This window comes from Phlebotomus papatasi, chromosome 3 (assembly GCF_024763615.1).
Source record: "Phlebotomus papatasi isolate M1 chromosome 3, Ppap_2.1, whole genome shotgun sequence".
NCBI lineage: Eukaryota > Metazoa > Arthropoda > Insecta > Diptera > Psychodidae > Phlebotomus > Phlebotomus papatasi.
In genome coordinates, this window is record NC_077224.1 from 28,213,610 (window position 1) to 28,223,961 (window position 10,352).

General features: G+C 33.9%; 1 protein-coding gene across 1 annotated transcript; it reads right to left on the bottom strand.

Annotated features, from left to right (window-relative positions):
• Window positions 1-3,311: 3,311 nt before the first annotated feature.
• On the bottom strand, window positions 3,312-4,166 carry LOC129807458 (probable 60S ribosomal protein L37-A). The gene is made up of 3 exons (XM_055856746.1): window positions 4,081-4,166; window positions 3,771-3,906; window positions 3,312-3,516 (listed from the first exon to the last, which is right to left on the bottom strand). The coding sequence occupies exons 1-3, from the start codon at window positions 4,081-4,083 to the stop codon at window positions 3,380-3,382; spliced, it is 276 nt and encodes a 91-aa protein (XP_055712721.1). The 5' UTR covers window positions 4,084-4,166; the 3' UTR covers window positions 3,312-3,379.
• Window positions 4,167-10,352: the final 6,186 nt, after the last annotated feature.

Here is a 10,352-nt window from a genome sequence, read left to right on the forward strand (position 1 = left end):
GCATTTCGCGAGAGCTTTCCAAAACGCCCTTACTTTTTAACACTAAACCTACCGCCCGTTTTTGGTCGATTGATCTTAAATTTTAGTATGTTATAGTTACTTGGGTCTAATAGCTCTTGATTATTATTGTTATTAATCGAATCGAGACACTTTATTTAGTATTACAGTAACCACGAAAAACTCTAGATTGGAAAGTACTGTTTTTTTCTTTTTTTCCATCTAAAACTGTTAGGAAATCTGACAGTTCCAAATTAGACATGATTCCAAATTACCTCATCTTACCCTTTCTAAACAAAAAATCGAGATGATGTATTTTATTTTATTTTTCCGTCTGCATACTAGTGGTAAAAATAAATAAACTTGGGCATGATTGTTTCATTAGCAATAAAAAAAATCTTTAAGTTGATAATATCCTTGATCTAATACCTTGTATTTATGATGCGTTACCAATATTTTTTTGTTTATAGCTATTCCTTGACAATATAATAATAAAATAGCCATTATGCTTTTTAATTATGCATATGCACGATATTATTCTTTTTTATAAAAATTTCAAACAAGAAATTGCAATAACTGGTAATTCTATTGAGTTCAATGGTGAATGGTTATGGAGAAAAAAAAACTCGAAATTGATGAATGATTGCCTGATAAAACGCATTTTATAGTGACTTCATCAAAGTTAAAAAGAAACATTAAATAATACATAAACAATGCTGAATCATCTTTCATCTTTCAATGAGACTTTAAAGGTTTACATACAACATTAATTTTTCTATCAAAATACCAATATATATATATATATATTTCTTTTATTTATCGAGGCAATAATAAAGAGAATAAAAATTGCACAATTTACTCCATATCGCTCCTTGGAAATTACAAGGGGCCAACTCAATCTGAGCCATTTTTCAGGAGACAGCATGAAAGATTCAACTTTTTATAAATAATTATATCAATTAAGTATGTTAATAAAAACAATTTAATTTTTTTCTATTTGTATGAGCATTATTATAAACATCGAAACATACATATTTTTACTTTTCAAAATATGTTTTTTTATGAGTTAGCTCTTTGTCATTCTAAAGTCCAAGTTTGAATATTGACCGGCTTCTATCTCCTTTTCCAATTAACATTTTGAGCTAAATTTTGGGGTTTTGGTTTCGCCTCGATGAGCACTTTCAGATGGAAGTTCAAAAAGTCACCACAGGTGGCGCTGTAATAGCGTCAAAATTCATCAAAATTTAAACTCAATTTTCTCAAAAAAACGGCATTGTGCAAGTTAATCAAATTTTAGAGTGTTATAGTCTAGTCTATGACGTTTCAAAAAAGTGGCGTAAGTTCGCTGTGGTTTCAGTAGAACCGGAGATATGAAGTGTCCAAGTTCACAAAATTCAAAAAATCATATCTCCGGTTCTAATTGACCGATTTTAATGAGTGAGGGCTCAAATAAAAGATCTATCGGATTGCTACAACTCTCTAAAACATTTGAACTTCGTGGGACCAACATCGGGGGCGCCACAGTCGAAAAACCAATTTCAATATCACATAACCTCAATTATCTCGACTGTCGCTGAACCGATTTTGATGATTACTTCGACATAATTGTAGAGGACATTTGTGTCTACATTTCGTCCATACATCATTTTCCAATCAGACTACGCTATCTGTCCGATTTTGCCGTTTAATTATGAAAAAATTGATTTTTTTTCCCATAATAACGCTTTAAAACCACTCAGATGCCAATTTGACTGCTTCTACTCGACCAAGACACTTAAAATAGGGTTTTAAATGGAAAGTCTCACAAAATACAACAATTCTTTGATATAGTTGAAGTTCACCAAATGAACACTTGCGGCGCTCTGGTCGAAAAAACGAGTTCAGAAACAAACAACGTCGATTAATCGATGAGATCAAGTTTCACGGCAAAATTATAGAGAGCATTCTGGTCTACATTTCATTCATATATCACTTTTCTGTCACTTCATCCAAATCCTTGATATTTTGGTTTAAATACAAAATTTGTATAATTTTACGAATTTGATTTAATATAACTGAATGGCGTCCCCCAACTTCAGCTCTAAATCGAATTTGCATACATTCCGAGTTAGGTCACATTAAGAATCTCACCTACATAAGCCGGTTAGGATTATCTGTCCCTTTTGTAAAATGTGTATTTTTTCTATTATTTTGATGAGTTCTTTTTTTTATCAAAAACTATTAAAAATCCCTTAACCCTTTAACGACGAGACAGTTTTTGCTGACCGAAAATCAGCAATAAAAATGAAACCGATAAACAAATCCGTAAAAGGTCTTACATTTAACCTTAAAAAGTCCAACAGTCTGATTTGGTGTATTTTTTGTCTCTATGTACGATAAAAACAAAAATAAACCAAAAATATAAGTATTTTTTCTGATGATACTAATGACTGATAATTTTCACTCTGATGAAAAATATTGTGTTTGAATACTGTAGTTTCTTTTACCCAAATGATTTTGCTTAAAAAAAATTGGAAGTATAAAAAATAATTAAAATCAATTTTCAATATTAAAATTTAAAAATTCGTTATTTTTTAGCTTAAAAATTTACTATATAGCGAATAGCTGTAATTGTAAAAAATATCCTAGATTACTTCAACCTTCTACCTTGAAAAAATGTACAAACATAAGAAAAAAATTACTTTAGGTAGCCAGGAAAAATTATTTTCTTTATGGGACACCGGTGTACCAATCGTCCTTAAAGGTTTAAAGCACTTAAAGGCAGAGAAAAAAATAGAAAAAATATTCAGTTTAAAAACGTCCTACTTCAAAATTTCAAATTTTTACGTAAAGTAGAAGCCAGAGGAACTCTAGAACTAGAAAGTCTTATCTGTTATTTCAATAAAATTATTGCCCCAAGTTCAATACAGTGTAAAGTAAAATGCTGTTTTCTTGCAAAATTACTACAAAGTCTTTAATAAACCATGGAGTGAAGCAATCGTGAAATTTACCTTTTCTGTGTCATTGATGATTGACAGTAGAGACTGATAATTAATATCCAATTATTAGAATTGTAAGTCCATGGCATATCATTCATTCCATGCATTCAGCTAGAACTTCTTTTGAACCGGTTGATACTCGGTAAATTGTAGAGTTCAGACCGGTTCACACCAATTGGATGAAAATTGAGAGAAAATTGGATATTGCACCTGCGTTTGGATTTGAATGAACTACCTACCCTACCTACCAAGGAGGTATTTTCCGGAGAACAGGAGCATCAAGAAATTTTGCATAAAACATCTTGATACCAAAAAATAAATAAATTAAATTCAAAATTCCATACCAGAGAATGTTTGCTTGGCTTCCTTTAATATCCAAACTCACAATTTACACACAAAAATTCTTATGTCTGTGCCTTGCGTGGTTTTGCAGTGACATTCTCACGGAATCCATTGCGGAAGCGCCTCCTGACATTCTTCAGATAGCGCATACGGCCAGTTCCAGTGGTCTTCCTCCTCTTAGCCTTCACGGACCAGTTGTCTGTAAGGAGATAAAGCCATTCAGTTCATCCTACCTGACTACAAACTGCATTAAATTCACTGTCCGGAAAATTTTATATGCCCATTAAAATGCTTTTACAAAGCGTCAATAAGCTGATCATAGTCTCCCAAATTATTAATCTATCTGTGAACTTGACGAAGTGATTTGTGCTACATCAATTCGCTCAAATCACAGAATAAAAGCCCATCCCAAACATCTGTCCGGGAGTGAGTTTGAGGTTATGTTCAACTTACATGAGCGCAACTTGGCCGACGGATATCCACATTGGGCACACCGATGCTTCTGGATGTGGTAGGATGAGCGTCCACACCGACGGCACAGTGTGTGGGTCTTATTGCGGCGTTTTCCAAAACTCGAAGTTCCCTTCGTCTAAAAGAAAAACACATCTCCATTACACGTGGTGAATCTCTAAAATGACTTTTTTTTCACTTAATTCAAATTATTTTCACAATTATTTCTACCAACAACTGTTCACAGTAACTTGCTCAATCAACAAATACTAAATCTAAATTCAGAAACAAGGATTTAATTGGTAAAACTCACCATTTTTCTTGTTTCGCGATACTACTTCAGTAGTATTTGACACCGGAAAGAAATGGCGACCAGTCAACCCAGCTGAACTCACAAATCTTCGTCAAGTTTTGTCATGAGTTACCACATGACAGAGTATCGATATTTATATAAAAATGTAAATCCTTCTCGATCTCGTGTAATTTTTGGCATTGATGCCTATGGGATGCCTGTATTGCTGTGTGATGTGAAGGAACGTCCAAGTTGGTACGAAAAAAGTGAAAAGTAACTTAGTTGAATCTATGCAATTACTCAAGTAAATAAATTAGAAGGTTATATTATTTATAAAGTTTTGCTGTTAGTCGTTAATAGTTAATAAAGTTTTTCAAAAATCGAATTATGGAGAAAAGTCGTATACCCATAATTATCAGCATTTCAAAAAGAAATCAATGAGCCATACTTAAAATTTACTAGCTCACAACTAATTTAAATCACTAATAAGATCGCGCAAAATATATTTGGACCAATACAATTAATTTTCTGATAATAATTATCGGTTATAAACCGCTTCATAGCCAATTGGAACCGATTCAGTCTTCTCAGAAATTCCAAGACCTTTCCAGCGAGCCTAAATATGACCCCATTCGGTTGATAAATGCGCACTCTGGAGCCTTTTAAATCTTTGACCTTGAAAAACCGTTATTAGGAATTATTCAACGAAATTTTCCTACATGGTAGAATGTCCGCCTGCAATAATAAGATTAAATTTTATATATCTTTTAAGATTGTCCACTAAGGAATCTCGTTAAAAATAAAACTGATATAATATAAAATGACACCTTACCTAGACTAAAAAGTGTCGAAATTTTAATTCATACCCACAGAAAAATTTTGACTCTAAATTTAAGAATATATAAAACTACTGGAACTTAAATTGGACGTGAATCCCCGAGGCGCCCTCTCTTTGGCGGTAAGAGGCGGTAGAAATGTCTTGAGATTTGAAAATTACAACTAAAACTAAATGATCAAGAATTTAGGATCAGGGCATTGGCATTCATTGGATGGGATTTTAAATTAAAATTCTGAGTGTTTCCATTTAAGAAAATTTTTTTTAAGAAAATTTATAATCATTGCGTGAAATTGAAGAAAATTTTTACGAATTAAATGTCTTAAGAGAGTATTTGTAATTCTAAGAAGAAAGTAAAAATGTGTACACAGCACAAAAATTGTAATTATTTCACTATTTTTAGTAAAGAACAATGTCTATTTAGTTTTTAAATGTAAAATGTTCTTTTATGGCCTCTACACATTGGGAGCAATTTTTTTCAAAAATTGCTTTTTTGAAGGAAATTCCCTGCAGCGTTGTAGGGGGAAACGTCAAATTTCTGTCAAAAACGCAATTTTTGACGAAAATTGCTCCAAATGTGTAGACGCCTTTAGATAATTTTAAATGCACTTTGCTTACAGGACGTCGTATTACCGTTACTTTTCAAAAAAAAAAAAAAAAACTGAGGACATCATCGTATTCACGAAAAATCAGCCACATTAACTGATATAGAATTAGTAGACCCACATGATTCCACAATATCAACTAAGGTAATTTTAAATATTTACAATTTTGCTTGTTAAAAGCCTTATGTCCAACGCACAATAACTTTTGTTTAGTAAACGTGTTTTCGACATTTCAATGAAAGTGAGTGAGATCTAGATCTAGTCATCTCGCTCATTCTCATGGGAAATTTTGAAAGCATGTTTACAAACAAAAGTTATTGTGCGTTGGGCATTATGTCCAGCGCACATTAACTTTTGTTTGTAAATATGTTTTCAAAATTTCCTATGAGAATGAGCGAGATGACTAGATCTAGGTCTCACTCACTCTCATAGAAGTGTCAAAAACATGTTTACAAAACAAAAGTTATTGTGCGTTGGTCATTATGCTCAATGCACAATAACTTTTGTTTATAAACATGTTTTCAAAATTTCCTATGAGAGTAAGCGAGATGACTAGATTTAGATCTCAGTCTCTCTCATGGAAATGTCAAAAACATGTTTACTAAACAAAAGTTATTGTGCGTTGGGCATTATAATACATATATTTTTTTTAGGTCTACATCTCTAATCAAAGATGATGAATAAAGCAATGCGCAGTTGTTGAGAGAGGAAGAGGAATATCTCGAAACATAATATCAGTATACATCTTCGGACTCTCTTCTCTGTCTTTATATGCAGAAAATTTGGTGGAATATATCGCAGAATTTGTAGTAAAAGTCTGCTTTTGCGAATCCATTGCGACAAATGCACCAATCTTTTGGAGGGGGCGGGGGAACAGCGAGTCAAATGTCTTATTTTTTATAAAGCATATGGACGACTGAAATATCCATCTAATTCCGTATTGAGGGTGTGCAAGATTGAAGAAAAAGCCTTGCCTGAGATGGGAAACAATCACATTAAACAGGATTTTCTCAAGATTAGAAGAATGTTGCGCAGATCTTGTGCTGACATTCCAAATCTGTTTGAAGAAGATACTGATTTCTACATGCTGCAGACCATCGTTTCTTGTTAATTGATGCAATCACTGAGAAGTATTTGAATGTGAGATTCTACGCCATTCATAAAGCATCTAAACCTGAAATCTCCAAAAGACAGAAACTGCGTCGTCTAACATTTTTCATGGGGCACTGACTTAATTAATTTCTTATTTTTTCCTCTTCCATCCATCGATCCTTTTTTATAATGACGTTAAAAATTGTTATTGAGTTAATATTCTTATTGTATCAGGCACTTGTATTGTCGTATTTATTCAATAATTTCCTCTAAAATAATCAATACTTTTATTTCATAAATTATATAGTATTTTGTTAGCCACGATTTGGAATGTTTTGTGAGCTATCCTTTTTGCTTCAGGAACAATACTTCCCTATTCCTGGCGAAATCTTCCAGTACCCCAGCATATTAATTTGCTTTTGAACCTTCCTGTTGGGGTGGTCTTGGAGGAATACCACCAGCTTCCTCATGATCCTGGACTTTCTGATTGGCTGTTGATTGTGGAGAATCACAGTCGCAACACAAACACTCCTTTAGCCACTTTTCTTTGGATTTCCTGAACAAAAAAACATTGATCACTTGATGGTTTTGGTCTTTTCCACTCTTTACAACTCACCTTTATCGTTTAATATCCTGATGGTAGCCATTCCTGCACAAAATTTTCACCAATGCACATTTTATTCACGAACAGAAAAAATAGCTTAGCTTAGCAAGTCAACTGACACAAATGGAACAATTGCTACACTGTAAATTCTCGATCCGCTCGATTCTCACTGACGTCACAAAATCACTTCCCCTCCCGATGCGTCGTACCTTATTATAGAGCAATGTTATGATTTGTTGTGTGAAATGATAAGGTCCAAATACCTTGGTTAAAAGCCTTATAATACATATATTTTTTTGGGTTTACATCTCTAATCAGAGATGATGAAGAAAGCAATGGGCAGTTGTTGAGAGAGAGTTGTTGAGTTGTTTATTTTCAGCGGTTTTTCTTATCACAATTTACAAAAGGGCGGGAAGTTTCTGAAAATAGCGGGAAAATCGGGTTGTTTTGATTCCAGTAGGGGGAAGTGGGGTACCTTTGAAAGTGGGGTACTTTTGAAATTGGGATTTTTCACCTATTTTTTAAATAAAGTTGAGCCTTTTCTTGATATAATTTAGCTGCACAAACAGATTGAGAAGCTAAATTACATTATGACATGGCTCAGTTCTACTTAAAAATATATGAAAAATCCCAATTTCAAAGGTGCCCCACTTTCAAAAGTGCCCCACTTCCCCCTACACTGTAAGAGGAGTAGAGGAGTCTATGTATTTTAAGTTTATGGACTTTTGTAAAAATTTGTTGGTTAGACTAGAGAGATTACAGAAAGCAGTCTAATTCGTAGGAAATCAAATGACTCTAAAAAATCCTTCAAATATTGATAAATATTGTAAAGTTGTGAAGGCTACATCAGAGCACACATAACGAAGAGTCAGCATATCAACAAGGGATACGAGTTTTTGCAACTCTCTAGAAGAGGAGACGTTGTAAATTCAATATAACAAGACTTCAAATATAATATTATCCACATGAAAAATCAAATCATGGATTTTGTTCAAAACGTTGATCATTTTAGAAATTAAGAAAGTAAGGAGTTTGTTTTGCTTATGGAAGCAAATAGTATTCTGCGATTGTGACTATCAAGAGATATTATTTGATTTGATTGTAAAACTTCACGACATACAGTTTACAGTTAAAACCATAGTACTTGATTCTGGCGAAGGAAATCAAGGTCTTTGGAAGTCACTTTAAATCAGCTATATAAAATGCAATTTTAGCTGTTAGAGGGCGCCTGGACCGTCGCCACTGGCAACCCTCTAAAGAAGTACCATGCCAGTGGCCGCCATATTCATTCTATTCTCCAACCTTGTTCACATTAGACGCTCTCAATATATCGTCGGTTGCCTCAGCAACTGTGCTAACTGCATTTTCTTTGTGTCAGCATTCGTTGTAAGCAACGCATCGCTGCGCGGCGTTTGCAATGAATGCAGACACAAAGCAGATGCAGTTAACACAGTTTCTGAGGCAACCGACGATATTTATTCTCACTTGTCGTTATCCAGTTGAAGTTCTCTATTTAATAAATTCTGATAAATTTTATAAATCCATATAGTGTTTGGTTTGGACCAGCCACCTCATACACCCTTCGGCGACAACGTGGGATTATTAAAAACTAATATTCCTCTTCTCCTGAAGGTACCAAGCCATAACATTAGCCATCCAGTGACCAAAAGGAATGTTTGCTTATGCCTTTGCTGATGACTCTATCTTTTAAAACAAATTCGAAATTGGCTCCTGGACATTGGGTTAAAACTAGGGAACGGACATATCGTGACTAAGCGTATTAACTAAGAAGTCTACATATCATTAGTCTACAATTCACAAATTCGATAAGCACATAGATTTAACCTAGGTTTATAAGCAAAATGTTGGAACTGCAAGAGAATTACTGTCAAGAAAGACATCTGTACTTTTAGAGAAGCACGTAGGAGGCTGTTCAGACTCTAAAGCTCGACAAGAATTAGTATTAATAATATATGATCAAATCGAAATATTTAATGTCTACCTATCGGTTTGGAGGGTTTGACAAACGAAAAAATTCAATACTTAAATTTCCATGTGGAGTTAAAGTGGAGGAACAAGATAAAGCTCTAACAAAGATGACTAACTTAATACTCGACATGAGAGCTTCGGAGAAAATTAATTCACAAGATTTGCCAGAAAGCATTCTTATGTCGATAAGTACTATTAATATAGTTAAACTCTGTACAGGACTACACAAAATGGCGGAGTACCATTGCTTAATTTCGGTCGGTTACTGCAACAGCTGATTTGTGATTGGGCTCATAGGATGGAGCAAATTAAGCTCAACTATGTGAAGCGGAAGAATATATCTCTTCATGCAGTAGCCCGTAATGAAATACCCAGCGATGATGCTTTACCAAATGGTGCAATTGACTCAGAAGATAAAATTAATGTGGAGCCACCAATTGAGGGAGTTCTTTCCCTGCAGTGTGGATGATTCTTCCATGCTCCCGGAGTAGTTGGATCGGAAGGGGGTGAGCCACGGATCGGCAGATGTTTTTTATGAGGATTAATCTGCTTTCTTGGCATCCACAATGCTTAATAACTCTACAATGCTTCATTGAATCTTTTTCGTCACTCTTGCACTGTGTATTGTAAATTCACAGGAAAAAACTTCTAAAATTGTTAAATTTAATAACACTCACTGGTAAAGTGTTTCTTCATAACAAAAACATCCAGTAATGACCATGAAGATGACAGCTGAGTGCGCAGAGCGCAATTTCCCACGAAAACACGTATGCCGATCCGAGGAACAGATTGAACAAAACGTACTTGTTTGCAAAAAACAATTTTTGTTCAATATTTCTTGACGAGACATAAAAATATATATATTGATATTGAAATTTGAATCACAGAGTATTAATTTTTTTTTATTGGCATAGATTTTCAAATCATTTTAATCAGTTCCTTATATTCTGTCAGACAAATTCTCATGTAAAATTTTAAGAAAGTAATGAATGGCGGATTTCTGGTTAAGACTCCGATACAGCGATTCGATGTTCTATATAGAGTAAATATGAACCATAATAATTCATTTAGCTAAAGGTCATTGCTAAAATGCACCGAATAATTATTAAAAATACTTTTTATTTTGGGGTTTCGATACGCGGGACAACCTTCCGATCCGAGGTACACT